The sequence below is a fragment of the Haliotis rubra genome, unplaced genomic scaffold, assembly GCF_003918875.1.
Source record: "Haliotis rubra isolate DU_JTF1 unplaced genomic scaffold, ASM391887v1 Scf536, whole genome shotgun sequence".
Taxonomy (NCBI): Eukaryota; Metazoa; Mollusca; class Gastropoda; order Lepetellida; family Haliotidae; genus Haliotis; species Haliotis rubra.
The window spans coordinates 664256-683358 of NW_025767231.1; the positions used below are offsets into that span (position 1 = coordinate 664256).

General features: G+C 40.6%; 1 protein-coding gene across 11 annotated transcripts in view; it reads left to right on the plus strand.

The window, feature by feature from the left end:
• LOC124253232 overlaps positions 1 to 19103 on the plus strand; it is a 176970-nt gene that overhangs the window by 143945 nt on the left and 13922 nt on the right. For 10 of the 11 annotated variants that reach the window (XM_046686957.1, XM_046686959.1, XM_046686958.1 and 7 more), the window contains one exon: positions 6417 to 6562. In XM_046686957.1, the coding sequence (XP_046542913.1) occupies positions 6417 to 6562 (146 nt within the window). Of the gene's footprint in view, positions 1 to 6416; positions 6563 to 11792; positions 11882 to 19103 lie in introns of those variants that run through there. The other variant, XM_046686968.1, reaches the window with a different exon arrangement.

A 19103-nucleotide genomic window follows, 5' to 3' on the forward strand; every position in this document is an offset into this window, starting at 1 on the left:
AATTATATTATTTAAAAATCACCAGTTAACACAAATAGTGGGTAATTTCAATCTGTGATCAGTGTAAGATAAGAACACTGCATCACGCAATGATGTATATAGGTGTAAGTAATGCAGGTATCTCAACACATGCTGTGAAGATCACACTGACTGACAAGGTGTGTTACAGGATGGGGACAATCAGTGATATGTATATCAGTACCTGGGAGCACAGCCAGCAGGACACACTGCCTTGTTGGTTGTCCAGACAGCGAGTATAGTCACTGCCTTGTTGGTTGTCGAGACAGCGAGTATAGGTACTGCCTTGTTGGTTGTCCAGACAGCGAGTATAGTTACTGCCTAGTTGGATGTCCAGACATCAGAGAGTATAGCCACTGCCTTGTTGGTTGTCCAGACAGAGAGTATAGTCACTGCCTTGTTGGTTGTCCAGACAGCGAGTATAGTTACTGCCTAGTTGGATGTCCAGACAGCGAGTATAGTCACTGCCTTGTTGGTTGTCCAGACATCAGAGAGTATAGCCACTGCTTTGTTGGTTGTCCAGAAAGCAGAATATAGTCACTGCCTTGTAGGTTGATCTCATACGTAGCAAGTTGTCCAGAGAGCAGAGTATAGTCACTGCCTTGTTGGTTGTCGAGACAGCCAAGTATAGTCAATGCCTTGTTGGTTGTCCAGACAGCGAGTATAGTTACTGCCTAGATGGATGTCCAGACATCAGAGAGTATAGTCACTGCCTTGTTGGTTGTCCAGACAGCGAGTATAGCCACTGCCTTGTTGGATGTCCAGACATCAGAGAGTATAGTCACTGCCTTGTTGGTTGTCCAGACTGCGAGTATAGTCACTGCCTTGTTGGTTGTCCAGACATCAGAGAGTATAGCCACTGCTTTGTTTGTTGTCCAAAAAGCAGAATATAGTCACTGCCTTGTAGGTTGATCTCATACGTGCAAGTTGTCCAGAGAGCAGAGTATAGTCACTGCCTTGTTGGTTGTCGAGACAGCCAAGTATAGTCACTGCCTTGTTGGTTGTCGAGACAGCGAGTATAGTTACTGCCTAGTTGGATGTCCAGACATCAGAGAGTATAGTCACTGCCTTGTTGGTTGTCCAGACAGCGAGTATAGCCACTGCTTTGTTGGTTGTCCAGACATCAGAGAGTATAGCCACTGCCTTGTTGGTTGTCCAGACAGCGAGTATAGTCACTGCCTTGTTGGTTGTCCAGACAGCGAGTATAGCCACTGCTTTGTTGGTTGTCCAGACATCAGAGAGTATAGACACTGCCTTGTTGGTTGTCCAGACAGCAAGTATAGCCACTGCCTTGTTGGTTGTCGAGACAACCAAGTATAGTCACTGCCTTGTTGGTTGTCCAGACAGCGAGTATAGCCACTGCTTTGTTGGTTGTCCAGACATCAGAGAGTATAACCACTGCCTTGTCTGGTTGTCCAGACAGCGAGTATAGTCACTGCCTTGTTGGTTGTCCAGACAGCGAGTATAGTTACTGCCTAGTTGGATGTCCAGACATCAGAGAGTATAGCCACTGCCTTGTTGGTTGTCCAGACATCAGAGAGTATAGCCACTGCTTTGTTGGTTGTCCAGAAAGCAGAATATAGTCACTGCCTTGTAGGTTGATCTCATACGGAGCAAGTTGTCCAGAAAGCAGAGTATAGTCACTGCCTTGTTGGTTGTCGAGACAGCGAGTATAGTTACTGCCTAGATGGATGTCCAGACATCAGAGAGTATAGCCACTGCTTTGTTGGTTGTCCAGAAAGCAGAATATAGTCACTGCCTTGTAGGTTGATCTCATACGTAGCAAGTTGTCCAGAAAGCAGAGTATAGTCACTGCCTTGTTGGTTGTCGAGACAGCCAAGTATAGTCACTGCCTTGTTGGTTGTCCAGACAGCGAGTATAGCTACTGCTTTGTTGGATGTCCAGACAGCGAGTATAGCTACTGCCTAGTTGGATGTCCAGACAGCAGAGTATAGTCACTGCCTTGTTGGTTGTCCAGACAGCCAAGTATAGTCACTGCCTTGTTGGTTGTCCAGACAGCGAGTATAGCTACTGCCTAGTTGGATGTCCAGAGAGCAGAGTATAGTCACTGCCTTGTTGGTTGTCCAGACAGCCAAGTATAGTCACTGCCTTGTTGGTTGTCCAGACATCAGAGAGTATAGTCACTGCCTTGTAGGTTGATCTCATACGTAGCAAGTTGTCCAGAGAGCAGAGTATAGTCACTGCCTTGTTGGTTGTCCAGACAGCCAAGTATAGTCACTGCCTTGTTGGTTGTCCAGACAGCAGAGTATAGCTACTGCCTAGTTGGATGTCCAGACATCAGAGAGTATAACCACTGCCTTGTTGGTTGATCTCATACTTGTAAGGTTGTATCAAGATTGTAAATCCCCAGTTGCAGTGGGTGCTGCTGGTATTGTCATGGATTCTGCTAAACACTTCCTGTCTTTATGGGTATATCGATTTCTGCACATGATCAGGGATGCCCTTTTGGCATAAATCACTGGCTACTGGCTACTGTTTGGGCCATGATAACAGACTGTTTGCATGTAATTGACTGTGATAGCGGAAACTCTATCAGCAGAGAAGCCTCAGTGCATGTGGGATTTGCATGTTGTGTGAAGCAGTGTTGGTCATGGTGATAATAGAGGTTGTGCAGCCGCAAACTGAACACTGAGATCCAGTGCTGTTCATTAGAGACACTTCTTGTATGATATGTACAATGTAACTTAGGCAGTGGTAACCTTACCTTGGATATATACTTAACATGCAATGAATATGTAATTCACAGACTCTACAGAGTATACACATATGCTATAAACATGGTCTGTACACATAATGCTACAGAAATGGGCTGTAAACATATGCTATAAACATGGGCTATAAACATATGCTATACACATGGGCTATAAACATATGCTATAAACATGGGCTATACACATATGCTATAAACATGGGCTATAAACATATGCTATAAACATGGGCTTTACACATATGCTATAAGCATGGCTATACACATATGCTATACCATTGCACTACACACACACAACACATGCTCAACAAATGTACATAAAACTCAAATATGGATTACTGAAGACAGAAATACATTACTGTTTGGATTTTGTTGTGAACTGTTCAAACAAATGCAGTAAATCAGAAATAAGATACATACACTACTCACAAAGAACACATATAATAAAGCATGCCATTGTTCATAATGAACCAAAGTGAAACAAAATGGTTGTTCTGGTTGAGTGAATTTCCAGTTTCTATTGAGTAATCTGTCCAACACTGTTCCGACACATTTTTGTTACAGTATCCCAGACAGTAGACACAAGTTCATGTGTTCTGTCCAGCACTGTACCGACACATACTTGTTACAGTATCCAAGACAGTAGACACAAGTTCAGGACTGTACCGACACATTTATGTACATGTAACCTGTTCAACAAATGTGCATGCCAAAAATGGTCAGTGTGTTTGTTTGGAAGAAGCCCAAGTTGTTGCATCAGTAAGTGACACCTATATTCCACATTTCATGTGTGGACTATACTCTAACTGTCTGAGTGACAATGACTGAAAATGTCTCTACAGGTGTCAGCATGGAAAACATGTTTTGTTTCATCTGAAGAAGCAATGTTACTGAATGTGATTGCTTTCAAAGGGAGATAATTCCTGCTGAAATCAGTTTATCCAAGTGACGTTTAAGCATGTGGCTGTAGAGGCTAACTTTTCTCTAATGTCCGGAGATATACCATGTTAGATTTAGTTGGCAGTTTCTGAAGATTCGTACAGGGTATGACATGTGGACTCGTGTTCGTTTGAAGGCTTTTACATCCAAACACTGCTTGTTGAATGTTTAGCTGAGTGTTCTGCCTCTGATGCGATAATGTTGTAGACAATGTTAGAAAGTGTATCTTTGATCAAGAGATCTTTGAGGGAAATGAGGTGATGTTTCAAGTCCTTTGGAGCTATTCAATCTGTCTAAGTGCCTATCTATTGATTGTGGCCAGTCCGCAATATCTTGTCAGACAAACAGCAAGCAAATCTGTGCCTTCCTTTGTACTTAGTCCAGCACGTTCTGACTGTTTCCCTGATAGGCAGAGTGCGCCAGCTCCACTGGGGACTCAGCTGATACAAAGAAACTTTGATTCTGCAGCTGAGAAACAGCAAGTAAAGTATTAGTATGGCCCTGATTTGATGGTGGGTGTTCCAGCTGTGGAACACTGTTGCAGTTGATGAGGAGCTACACTGTCGTATCAGGGCGTGGCATCAGGAAAACAGAAGCCCCTAATGGAGCAAAATGTTTGATGACTTTTGTAAAGGCTCATGTGTTTGAAGACCTGGGTTCTTTTGTGCCAAGTGATCTTGGCGCTAAGGTGATTTTGACTCCCATACCATAATATAGACATTGGACTGTCATAGCGCTAAGGTGATTTTGACTCCCATACCATAATATAGCCATACGACTGTCATAGCGCTAAGGTGATTTTGACTCCCATACCACTGTCATAGCACTAAGGTGATTTTGACTCCCATACCATAACATAGACATACGACTGTCATAGCACTAAGGTGATTTTGACTCCCATACCATAACATAGACATACGACTGTCATAGCACTAAGGTGATTTTGACTCCCATACCATAACATAGACATACGACTGTCATAGCACTAAGGTGATTTTGACTCCCATACCATAACATAGACATACGACTATCATAGCGCTAAGGTGATTTTGACTCCCATACCATAACATAGACATATGACTGTCATAGTGCTAAGGTGCTACTCCAGTGTGTTTGACAACTTGTACAAATGTTCCAATGTGTCGGGGGAGATGGGGTAGCCTAAGGGTTAAAGCATCACGCTGAAGACACAGGTTCAATTCCCCACATGGGTACAATGTGTCAAGCCCATGTCTGGTGTCCCCTGCCATGATACTGCTAGAATATTGCTAAAAGTGATGTAAAACCAAATCACTCACTCACTCACTCACTCCAATGTATTCGGTAACTAGCTGTATGAATTTTGCAATGTTGGACAACTTGTACAAATGCTAAAAAATAGCTGATGAGTATCTTATGTGATGAGAATCAATTAAGGTGTATCCTTATGATTGAGGTGGCCATACAGTGTCATCTCTTTATAGTAACAGTGTCATTGTTATGCTGAAGAAGTCATTCACTCACTGCTATCTGTGTAATGCACTCGATGACGTTCTTCTTCAAGAGACTTGGGTTATGTTGTGAAGGAAGACAAGCCTGACATATGACCATGTTTCCAAGACGTGGATTATCTGATTGTCGGTGAATACATGTTGATATACTTTACAATTCTGTATCGCTGTGATGACAAAATGACGTGATATTGATGTGGTTTATTGTCCCTGGTATGAGAGCATTGTCTGTAGCTATTGATCCCCACACAGAGCTACAGTGCATTAAGCCGCTAACTTGGGCCCCTACTGCAACAGTCTCTTATAGTTCCATGTTGCTGGACTAAACATTGATAGTTCTTTGTTACAAGATGTGTCACTAGTCATGTGATGCAAAGGTGTGTGGACATTGGCTCTCATTCATGAAACTGTAATTACTTATTTGGGAGGTGTATCAGTTGAGTAACTAGAGGTCTGTATGAGCCCTCTATTTGTCATCCAAAACTGGCTTGTACAGGAGACTTTGGTGAGATCAAGACAGGTAGGATGTAGCCATGACATCACTCATCTCGCTGCTTGTTAAACTCAAGGCACTGGTTATCAATCTTCACAAATTGAAAATGTAGGAAAAATGGATATGTTGATAAATAGAACCCGTGATCTTTGTGTTCTGATTGAGATGTTGACATGATACATAAGGACACCTAGATTAGAACCTCTATGCATTCAGCGGGGAACATTGTGATGAAATCTGTATTAACACTCTAGGTGTTGAGCAGGGGAGTGCTTAATGAATGTTAGATTCACCTCTGTGTGTTCAGCAGGTATGAGGTTTTAATGAAGGCTGCATTAACCCTTTGTATGTTATTCAGGCAGGGGAGGGTTGATGAAGGCTGCATTAACCCTTTATGTGTTATTCAGTCACTGAGTGAGTGAGTGAGTTTTGTTTTACGCCACTTTTAGCAATATTCCAGCAATATCACGGTGGGGACACCAGAAATGGGCTTCACACATTGTACCCATGTGGGGAATTGAACCCGGGTCTTCGGCATGACAAGCCATCACTTTTAACCACTAGGCTACCCTACCGCCCCTTATATGTTATTCAGGCAGGGGAGGTGTTGATGAAGACTGCTTTAACCCTTTATGTGTTCAGCAAGCAGGGGAATTGTGAATGACGGCTGCTTTAACCCAGTATGGGTTTAACCCATGCAGGTAGGGTTGATGAAGGTTAAATTAACCATGTATTTGTATCATTTCAGCGCGGGGAGTCACGGGAGGGGCTGATGAAGGAGCTGGAGAGGGAGAGGATGCTGCGCGTGGATGCTGAGCAGCGACTCCTGGAGATGAGGGTGGAGAGTGACTCATGCCGTTCCCGCCTCCAGGCTCTGCAGGAGGAGTTCAAGAAGTAAGTGCTGAAGTAGTTGGATAACAGTTGCTGAATGTCTGGTACACACAGCAGACACAGTAGTACAAGTGCTGAAGTAGTTGGATAACAGTTGCTGAATGTCTGGTACAAACAGCAGACACAGTAATAGAAGTGATGAAGTAGTTGGATAACAGTTGCTGAATGTCTGGTACAAACAGCAGACACAGTAATAGAAGTGATGAAGTAGTTGGATAACAGTTGCTGAATGTCTGGTACAAACAGCAGACACAGTAATAGAAGTGATGAAGTAGTTGGATAACAGTTGCTGAATGTCTGGTACAAACAGCAGACACAGTAATAGAAGTGATGAAGTAGTTGGATAACATTTGCTGAATGTCTGGTACAAACAGCAGACACAGTAATAGAAGTGATGAAGTAGTTGGATAACATTTGCTGAATGTCTGGTACAAACAGCAGACACAGTAATAGAAGTGATGAAGTAGTTGGATAACAGTTGCTGAATGTCTGGTACAAACAGCAGACACAGTAATAGAAGTGATGAAGTAGTTGGATAACATTTGCTGATTGTCTGGTACAAACAGCAGACACAGTAATAGAAGTGATGAAGTAGTTGGATAACATTTGCTGAATGTCTGGTACAAACAGCAGACACAGTAATAGAAGTGATGAAGTAGTTGGATAACAGTTGCTGAATGTCTGGTACAAACAGCAGACACAGTAATAGAAGTGATGAAGTAGTTGGATAACAGTTGCTGAATGTCTGGTACAAACAGCAGACACAGTAATAGAAGTGATGAAGTAGTTGGATAACAGTTGCTGAATGTCTGGTACAAACAGCAGACACAGTAATAGAAGTGCTGAAGTAGTTGGATAACAGTTGCTGAATGTCTGGTACAAACAGCAGACACAGTAATAGAAGTGATGAAGTAGTTGGATAACATTTGCTGAATGTCTGGTACAAACAGCAGACACAGTAATAGAAGTGATGAAGTAGTTGGATAACAGTTGCTGAATGTCTGGTACAAACAGCAGACACAGTAATAGAAGTGATGAAGTAGTTGGATAACATTTGCTGAATGTCTGGTACAAACAGCAGACACAGTAATAGAAGTGATGAAGTAGTTGGATAACAGTTGCTGAATGTCTGGTACAAACAGCAGACACAGTAATAGAAGTGATGAAGTAGTTGGATAACAGTTGCTGAATGTCTGGTACAAACAGCAGACACAGTAATAGAAGTGATGAAGTAGTTGAATAACAGTTCCTGAATGTCTGGTACAAACAGCAGACACAGTAATAGAAGTGCTGAAGTAGTTGGATAACAGTTGCTGAATGTCTGGTACAAACAGCAGACACAGTAATAGAAGTGATGAAGTAGTTGGATAACATTTGCTGAATGTCTGGTACAAACAGCAGACACAGTAATAGAAGTGATGAAGTAGTTGGATAACGGTAAATACTATTTTCAAAGATGAAAGAAGATTTGTTTTTGTTATTTGGATTATATTACATAACCCATATGCTTTCTAAGATGGATTTTCATGGTCCTCGTTGTCACAGTTGAGTGTAAATCCATGGTTATACTACATGACTGATTTGGATAGTTGCTGAATCAACTGTTATTTTGGATGATGTAAGTTGCTCTGGATACAGACATAAGCCTTATTCAGTAATGGACTATGGATAGGATGAATTTATGTGAATTCATCATCAGTTGAGGACATCTAGCATTATCAGTTCATCATAATCATTTATCACAATCATTTTCAATCAGCTTTTTCCGAGTTTCCATGGGAGATATGAGATACGTGGTTGAGTGTCTTGTGTGTGCTGTGTATGGTATCTCTAATTAAGGTGTCTCTAGGGCTGTCCCCTGTCTAACACTGACATGGTTATCAGTCATCTACAATTGTCATTTCTCCAATGTCACGATAATATCACTACTCCAGATGAATGATTTCCCTAACTTGTCAATAATCCAACGCCAGAATGTCTGTCAAAATTTGATTATTTCATCTCTGAGGGACTCTCTATTCGAGAAATGATAAAAAACTATAGATTTGTTTTAAATCTGGCAAGCAGCAGAACAGTGGGGATGGTAGCTGTCGGAGTGGTGTGTTAAGTAGGGTTATACCACAGGAGAGAGGTAACATGATCACAAGCAGTGTGTCACCTCTGCTGAAGGCAGTTCTATCAAGCTGAACCAAACAACAATATTTTGAAACTGAATGCTTGATACACATAGTGTTGATAAAACACTTCTAGCTGCAGTCCTTTCGATTTCATTTGAGACTGATGAATTGCTCACTAACGCAAAATCTGATAAAGTCACATGAAATCGACAGACCAACCCTGATGATTCGTCTCATAATTTTGGACACCCGAATAAAAAAGTTGTTTAACACAAATGATCATTATTTTGTTGTCTCTTTTGCTATTTTTTATGATAGGGGACCACTTGCTGGTAGAACAGGCAGGTGTGTGATTTGTATTATCCATGCATGTTTTGTTAGGTATCTGTCTCAAGTCCCAGGATTATATTATTGTCCCCACTACCCAGCCCTTACCATTATAATCGTTATGCACTAAAACTGGCAAGTCTATATCTCACTGGGGCTCCTTTCTTGTTTAAATGTTACTGTCAAGATTCCATATTTCCAGAGACTAAGTGTGGCATGATACAAGTGTGGAAGTGTTTGTATGGTGTCAGGTTTGATGCATGAGGCCCACCTGGCTCCAGATGGACAGGAATGATATATAAGTGAATCCATGACAGCTGATGGTGGCCAAGTTGTTTCATTATATCAATAGTGTACTGGGTAGTTTGTAAAAAACTGCTCTCACTTATTGATTAAAACCTTTCCACTACAAGCATCTTAAAATTCAATACATGGATCTGTTGGTTGCTTTAGGTTTTTACGAGCTGTCTTGGTCTATCTGTTTCATATGAACACAGTTATCAAGAACACATATCATTGACTTTCTATAAACGTTCCATTCTGGCCTCCGTTTAAGTAATCACATGCTTCCAGTTTACAATTGTAATCATTTGAGTTGATAATGAGAAAATGTGGACAATTCCCATGTTAAAGTATTTGATATTTGAGCTGATGTGTGTAATCACCCAATTACCATAATGAGCAGTGAACATATACAAGCCTAGGAAGGTAGAAATAATCAGCAGTGGTTTTTCATAAGTGACTTTATCTCAAGTCCATCATGACCATTTTCCGAGCTTGTCGGTTTTGATTATCTTCTGGTCAGTAATGGAGTTCGGACATATCGACCACAGGTCAAGGGTGAAGTGATTGGTGAATCAATCATGTATTAAACAGGCACACCCGCAGGCATTTAATCGCCTGGATGTGGACTGGCACAGCCTATTTGGAGCCTCTCTGGATCAAACATTTTCCTAGAGCTGTACAATTTCTTTATACATCAATGCATGATAGAATTACTCAGAAACCAAGTCTATCTTTAGTGCGAAGAAAGATAGGCGCAATTTCTGACCCATCCTGATATCCAGCCAAGGCTGGAACTCCGGAAACACACCCGCGTTAAACTAATTTCCTCTAAGTCGACAAGCTTCGTAATCAATGAGATTTAACGCTGCTGCAAAAACTAATCTTTTGTCCGTTGTCCGATCACCAAAAAGCTGAAGCCTTTCATCTGCAATAATCAGAACAGCTTTGAATATTTTCCATACAAAAATTTGATGAATTGCATGGTTACACTAAAATAGCCTCAGGATAGAAAAGGAAAGGATATGATTTTATTGCTCTCTTGTATGAACGTAGAATATCTCACATGTGGCACGGTTGTAGGGAATCTGCTAGCTTCATGCAGTAGGCCTGATGAAGCCAGTTGTAACGAAGTCTTTACACTATAAATAGATTGTCATACCTTCTCTGTTTGACCAGCACTTTCATTGGCTTTGAAGACTATTGGAAAACCTTCCACCATCACATGCACAAAAACTACATTTGAGTGAATTTAGTGTTTGAGCTTTCAATAAATCTAATCTGAATTGGTGCATCATTTTGTATCCAGTGCCTTTTTGGAAAAATTTGATTTCATGAGATTTGTAAACGTATCATTACCCCCAACCTTGCTAAAAAAAAAAGGCATATTCTGCAACAACTATAATCAGTAATGACAAAATTAGGTTTGCACGAATGCTCCACTGATAAGCGAACTTCATACCCCCGGTTGCGTGAATCGTTTTCTATTTAGGAGGGATAAAAGGTGACCTCTGCATCTTAAGATGTGGCCGCAGGCAGTACTCACTGTTACGAACACATCTCAAGTGGACTGTGTAAATTCCCTCGATGACTTTTGTTCCCAATAACGCATGCTGCCTCCAAATGTTCAGCTTTTGCTATTGAAACCTTTGATGAAGCAAAGCATTAATCACAAATAAGGTTTTGGTGATCTTTTTTTAATCAAATAACATTTCTGGTTGTGTGAGTTTTGGATGATGGCCTGACAAATTGATTAAAATACACTGGTGAAACGAAGAAACTAGCCTGTCCCTGTAGAGTGCAGAAAATGGAAGGAAAATAGTTTTAAGAATGATTGTAATGGCCTGTGCAAAAGTGTCCTCATAATATGACATCTGCATTTCGGCTGCAGAGTTAATTAAGCTGAAACAGCGGATGACTTGTCAATATTCGAATGCGAATGATAAAAACGGAAACAGCAATTTAATTTTTCTCCCTGCTCTTTGTAGATGAAAATGATGTGCACTGAAGAAGAAAATCACTATTATTGTCATTTGTTTGTTGAAAACACTGAAGTCATTCATAAAGCTTTATATTAAATATGAATTTGTTTGTTTTCAAATTGAGAGAACTTTTAAAGTCATCATTGCATGCAACATGAATGCATTCATGTTCTGTAATATTTTAATTGATGGCAAAGGTAATTCGTAAACAATGACTTTTAATCTTTATACAGGTATTTCTGAACAATATGGATTGAAATTGAAAATCTTTCATTTTTACTGACCTTATTAGTAAAGACATGCAATTCATTTTGAATGAATAATGAATTAAAGATTGATATTAGACATAATACCTGCCTCCACCAACGCCTGTGTCCACTCACTGTAGTTAACCTGCAGGAACTTCACAATGCTGTACTGTACTGAGGCTTGTGCTAGTAACACATATTGATTGTAGGCATCAGCTGTTCTACTGAGGCTGACATAGATATAGCTATACTGTTGCACGTATATGGCAGGAGGTGACACAACTCCATCTGGCAGCCTCCAGGTGTGTGCTGCAACATGCCTCATCCCCCTTCATAAACAACCAGCAGCTTCATGGCAGGGCTAAGGTACACCTTCACTTACCCTACTTCCATCAGCTTCGGTTTTATATTGTATCTGTGATTCATCTTCATCTGTGTAGGGGAATGTATGTTGTTATCACCTGAAACTCTTGAGAACAAGTGTTCATGTATGCATACTCTGGGGAACAATGTGAATACCTACTGCAGAGAACAACTGTTGAGTTACATACTGGGTCTAGTTGGTATCTATATGATAATGTTGGAGTATAGCTGGTGTTATTTTATGATGTAATCCTAGATGCGTTAAACCTGCCTTATTCAGATGTATGATGTGCCACTAATCAATAGAGAGAATGTGTGTAGTTGTTAGTGATTCAGTTGGTTCATACATAAAGGCGCCTCAAGCATGGGTAGGACATTTCCTCACTTCTCGTAGTATTACCTAATGTCCTACCTTCTCGGTACAGATAGATTGGTCGATATTTCAGTTCTCGTAGTATTACCTAATGTCCTGCCTTCTTAGTACAGAAAGATTGCTCGATATTTCAGTTCCACGTCAACTTGGTTTACTGATTGTTGTCTTGGGGCTTGAGATTATTTCCGAATTAGAGACAGTTTGAGATTGCAAGTGTGACCATTATGCTTGTGGGCAGTGCTTTGTAGACTTAACCTTGATGTGCCCCTCCCCCTTCATGCAATCCTGGCCCCGGGCCAAGCTAACCTCTGTCCTGCACTGCCCCCTCCAGTACAGTCCTCTTCCTAGTGCTGACTTGTGGCACGTTTCACGTCAGCTGATTGTCATTTGACTTCAATGTGTTAAACCATTTGTTTCATGGACAATTATATACTCTCTAAAGACCTACCTCATGAATAAAAGATTTTGGTTGATGGAGAAAGCCTTGACTCCTGAGGTAAGAGGCAGTTTTTCACAGGAATCCTTATTAACAGTTATAATTTGCTTTAGAGATTTGTGAGCTTGGGCTCCCAGCAAGTTCTCAGCCTTGCTTCAAGGCTGTACTGAATGCTGAGTCCTTGGATGTATAGTAATTCTATCCTTCGAAGAGGCAAGTCGAGATAAGCAGACAGTAAGGACCGCAGTCTCTTATTTATTATTGTTTAGAAGTTATCATTTAAACTATTAATTTTTACCTAAGAGACTTGTGAAGATTATATTCAACTGTGCAACAGCATCTGAATTTGTCAATATTTGCAACAGCACTGATTAATGAAGTGTGAAACAGTTGGGAAAAATATCTTAAAAGAGGCTTTATTCAATTATGTTTTATGATTAATTTGATGCTTTGTCTATCAAGAATGCAGGTCATGTTGTTAGGCCTTTAAATAGTTAGCATCTAATTTGATAGGTTAGTGTCAACTGCTTGCCCTGGGGCTGGCTGATGAAGTTAGGGCTTTAGGTCTCGCAATTGCCAAGATTTCAAGTGTCCAAGCTAGTCTGCCACCCCTTACTGCTATTGTGTCTATTTTAATCTTGGGGCAGTTAAAATACTTGAAAATCCTCTTCCTCCTTCTAACAATCTTGTTTCTCATAATTAAAGAAGCGAGAGACTTCTTTACCTCTTGCTTTAACATCTGGCTGTGTTTTCTCTCAGTATTTTCTCAGGCTCCCTCCGTGCATGCATGTGCATAGGAAACCTGATATATCACACACATCGGAAAACATCTTTACTCATATTTCCCTGTATTTTCCCCATCTTACTAAGAGAGCCAGCATGGTTACAAGTAGGTTTGGAGGAGGGAGCTGCTTACCTTTCGATATTTCGTGATTGGAGTATTACAACAAAAGTCATTGCATCCCTGTGATTGTGTGGAAGGGGACCCATCATTGTTAAGGTGAGGTTTTAGTTGTCTGGAGTTGTTGAGCTGTAGAGGTGTGCTGGATTGTAGGAAAGTCAGTTCTTCTTGTGAATACTGCTGACATGATGTGTACTGATCTCAGTTACATCAAGTAAAACATTAACTGACTTGAAACTGCAAGTTTTGGACTCAAATATTGGTCTGTAGACTAGATCTCCTGTGGACACTCATGAGGAGATGTTGGTTTTCAGGAGGGTTTAGATTATTGTAGTTTTTGTTGATTCAGATTCATTTGCTTTTTGTTGGTTCAGACAAGAGTTCAGATTTGCATGCAGATTGTGGTTCAGACAAGGATCCAGATTGGTCTTTTGATTTTTGCTTCAGACATGAGTTGCAATGGGTGCATTTATTGTTGCTTCAGGCAAGTGTTCAGATCAGTGTATTTATTGTTGGTTCAGAGACCATTATATGGTCTCTGGTTCAGACAAGGAATCACATCAGTGTCTATATTATTGGTTCAGATCGGTGTATATATTGTAGAGTCACTATTGACTAATTGTCTTCACTATCCGAGGCCTCTAAGGTAAAGGTTACACATCATGCAGTATATACATAAAGGAGTGTCTGCAGGCTTTGGTGAGAAGGGTTTTAGCAGGCATGTTGAGGATGTGACAGCTATGTGTGGTATGCATCAATCAGTGAGCTGCTTGCAGCCTCCAGTCATCTGCATCTATCTTTAACAGATGGAGCTTCTTGTTTTGTTTTCTTTTTGACCAATTTATCAGTGAGCAGCTGTAGACATGCCTAGTGCTCAACTGTTTGTGTAAGCCTGCCTTGGCAGGGCTGAGCAGGACTCACTGTTCATCACAGTAGCATAAACAGAGGTGTGTAGACGTGTGTAACAGCAGCATGACTGATGCAGGGTGTGGAAGGTATGTCAGCAGTAGGTACACTGTAGAACCAGTTGTAAAATCAGTAACAGATAATGGTATTAACACAATCATGGCTGGCGTTCTGGTGACTGTTGTGGCACACCTGAGAGTGGGGTACAAATATATTGTGAGTTTAGTTTTTCGCCGGACTCACCAGTATTCCAGCAATATGGCGGCAGTCTGTCAATTATTGAGTCTGGACCAGACAATCCAGTGATCAACAGCATGAGCATCGTTCTACGCAACTGGGATACAATGTGTCAACCAGGTCAGCGATCCTGAACACTTGATCCCATTAATCACCTCTTACGTCAAACATGGGTTACTGAAGATCAATTCTAACCCAGATCTTCGCGCATACAACTATTTTAAGAATCAGTGGTAAATGTTTTCAAAGTTGATATTGACTATATAAACTGAAGGAAACAAATAAGGGAACACATGAAAGCACAAGTGTTCCTTTATTCTTTTCCAAGTTTATTCACAAGCCTTGTATTGCACTGTAGGTGAAAATTTGAGAATAAATAAAGGAACACTGCTTTGAACTGGTGTTCCCTTATTTGTTTCCCTCAATATATCACATTTCAGATATAAAGGTTTTGCAAATTGTCACTCAGTGTGCCATTGAGCATTAGGTAGACTTCAGTGAAGTGATGTAAGTGCATACAGTAACGTGTGGCCACCACTAGGGGAAGGGGATTACCTGAACATAGGTGATCAGTCCTGTGTCATTCACACACACCTGCTCCACTGCCATGTACAGCATTGCGGTCCGATACTGACACTCATAAACATAATACTCAATGAAACGCTGATCATAATCAAAACATCAGACCAACTCTGTGAGTTTTTTGCAGAATTTATGTCCTAAAAAGAAAAAGGTTATTTAACAAACTGTCATTAAAATTTTGACACAGTTCACTATTTGTTACGAGGGAGGAGTGCAAAGTGAGGAACAGCCAGGTGTACGCGAAGCACGTGCACAAGCACCGACAAAGTTATTGATTCATATACCTGTGCAGTCTCCATCCTTTCCAGCACACCATCTCCAGCTGAGATATATTATGATGTTACAGTGGGGGTCTGTAACAAGCTGACATATATTGTTATGATGTTACAGTGGGGGTCTGTAACCAGCTCAGAGATATATTGTTATGATGTTACAGTGGGGGTCTGTAACAAGCTGACATATATTGTTATGATGTTACAGTGGGGGTCTGTAACCAGCTGACATATATTGTTATGATGTTACAGTAGGGATCTGTAACCAGCTGACATATATTGTTATGATGTTGCAGTAGGGATCTGTAACCAGCTGACATATATTGTTATGATGTTACAGTGGGGGTCTGTAACCAGCTGACATATATTGTTATGATGTTACAGTGGGGATCTGTAACAAGCTGACATATATTGTTATGTTACAGTGAGGTCTGTAACCAGCTGACATATATTGTTATGATGTTACAGTGGGGTCTGTAACCAGCTCAGAGATATATTGTTATGATGTTACAGTGGGGATCTGTAACCAGCTGACATATATTGTTATGATGTTACAGTGGGGTCTGTAACCAGCTGACATATATTGTTATGTTACAGTGGGGGTCTGTAACCAGCTCAGAGATATATTGTTATGATGTTACAGTGGGGATCTGTAACCAGCTGACATATATTGTTATGATGTTACAGTGGGGTCTGTAACCAGCTGACATATATTGTTATGATGTTACAGTGGGTGTCTGTAACCAGCTCAGAGATATATTGTTATGATGTTACAGTGGGGTCTGTAACCAGCTGACATATATTGTTATGATATTACAGTGGGGGTCTGTAACAAGCTGACATATATTGTTATCCCCCGCAACGCGTTTTGCGGGGGGTATTAAAATGGACTCCGTCCGTACGTGCGTCCGTCCGTGCACATTTGTCTTTTCTGGAACAGAACTCTAAAACAGTTCAATATTTCTTCACCAAACTTGGCACATAGATAGATCTGGTGGTGTACTGGTGCCTTTTGGTAGTTTTGGAATTCTGAATAAAACATTTTTGGCATTTCCATGGCAAAAAGTTCGACTTAGCCTGAAATTGGTGGTAGTGCACTTTTCCAGAGCAGAACTCTAAAACCGTTCACTATTTCTTCACCAAACTTGGCACATAGATAGATCTGGTGGTGTACTGGTGCCTTTTGGTAGTTTTGGATTTCTGAATAAAATATTTTTGGCGTTTCTGTGGCAACAAGTTTGACTTAGCCTGAAATTGGTGGTAGTGCACTTTTCCGGAGCAGAACTCTAAAACCGTTCACTATTTCTTCACCAAACTTGGCACATAGATAGATCTGGTGGTGTACTGGTGCCTTTTGGTAGTTTGGGAATTCTGAATAAAATATTTTTGGCATTTCCGTGGCACCATGGCAACAAATTTGACTTAGCCTGAAATTGGTGGTTGTGCTCTTTTCTGGAGGTGAAATCTAAAACCGTTCACTATTTCTTCACTAAACTTGGCACATAGATTGGTCTGGTGGTGTACTGGTGCCTTTTGGTAGTTTTGGAATTGTGAATAAAATATTTTTGGCGTTTCCATGGCAACAAGTTGACTTAGCCTGAAATTGGTGGTAGTGCTCTTTTCCGGATCAGAACTCTAAAACCGTTCACTATTTCTTCACTAAACTTGGCACATAGATTGGTCTGGTGGTGTACTGGTGCCTTTTGGTAGTTTTGAAATTGTGAATAAAATATTTTTGGCTTTTCCGTGGCAACAAGTTGACTTAGCCTGAAATTGGTGGTAGTGCACTTTTCCGGAGCTAAATTCTAAAACCGTTCACTATTTCTTCACCAAACTTGACACATAGATTAGTCTAGTGGTGTACTGGTTCCTTTTTGGTAGTTTTGGAATTGGTGATAGTGCTCCTTTCTGGAGCAGAACTTTAAAAACCTTTCAATACTCTCCTTCCACTTTTCTATAATACACACCTAAATATTTGACATAATCATACCTCGTAGACATAATCATGAAGAGTATTTTGCCATTGCGGGGGATATTGATGACTTTGTCTTCTTGTTATGATGTTACAGTGGGGGTCTGTAACCAGCTGACATATATTGTTATGTTACAGTGGGGGTCTGTAACCAACTCAGAGATATATTGTTATGTTACAGTGGGGGTCTGTAACCAGCTGACATATATTGTTATGATGTTACAGTGGGGGTCTGTAACCAGCTCAGAGATATATTGTTATGATGTTACAGTGGGGGTCTGTAACAAGCTGACATATTGTTATGTTACAGTGGGGGTCTGTAACCAGCTCAGAGATATATTGTTATGATGTTACAGTGGGGGTCTGTAACAAGCTGACATATATTGTTATGTTACAGTGGGGGTCTGTAACCAGCTCAGAGATATATTGTTATGATGTTACAGTGGGGGTCTGTAACCAGCTGACATATATTGTTATGATGTTACAGTGGGGGTCTGTAACAAACTGACATATATTGTTATGATGTTACTGAGGGGTCTGTAACCAGCTGACATATATTGTTATGATGTTACAGTGGGAGTCTGTAACCAGCTGACATATTATTGTTATGAGTGGGGGTCTGTAACAAGTGTTACAGGGGTCTGTAACCAGCTGACATATATTGTTCTGATGTTACAGTGGGGTCTGTAACCAGCTGACATATATTGTTATGTTACAGTGGGGGTCTGTAACCAGCTCAGAGATATATTGTTATGATGTTACAGTGGGGGTCTGTAACCAGCTGACATATATTGTTATGATGTTACAGTGGGGGTCTGTAACCAGCTCAGAGATATATTGTTATGATGTTACAGTGGGGGTCTGTAACCAGCTGACATATATTGTTATGATGTTACAGTGGGGGTCTGTAACAAGCTGACATATATTGTTATGATGTTACAGTGGGGGTCTGTAACAAGCTGACATATATTGTTATGATGTTACAGTGGGAGTCTGTAACCAGCTGACATATATTGTTATGATGTTACAGTGGGGGTCTGTAACAAGCTGACATATATTGTTCTGATGTTACAGTGGGGTCTGTAACCAGCTGACATATATTGTTCTGATGTTACAGTGGGGTCTGTAACCAGCTGACATATATTGTTATGATGTTACAGTGGGGGTCTGTAACCAGCTCTGAGATATATTGTTATGATATTACAGTGGGGTCTGTAATCAGCTGACATATTGTTATGATGTTACAGTGGGGTCTGTAACAAGCTGACATATTGTTATGATGTTACAGTGGGGGTCTGTAACAAGCTGACATATTGTTATGTTACAGTGGGGGTCTGTAACAAGCTGACATATATTGTTATGTTACAGTGGGGGTCTGTAACCAGCTCAGAGATATATTGTTATGATGTTACAGTGGGTGTCTGTAACCAGCTCAGAGATATATTGTTATGATGTTACAGTGGGGGTCTGTAACAAGCTGACATATATTGTTATGATGTTACAGTGGGGGTCTGTAACCAGCTGACATATATTGTTATGATGTTAC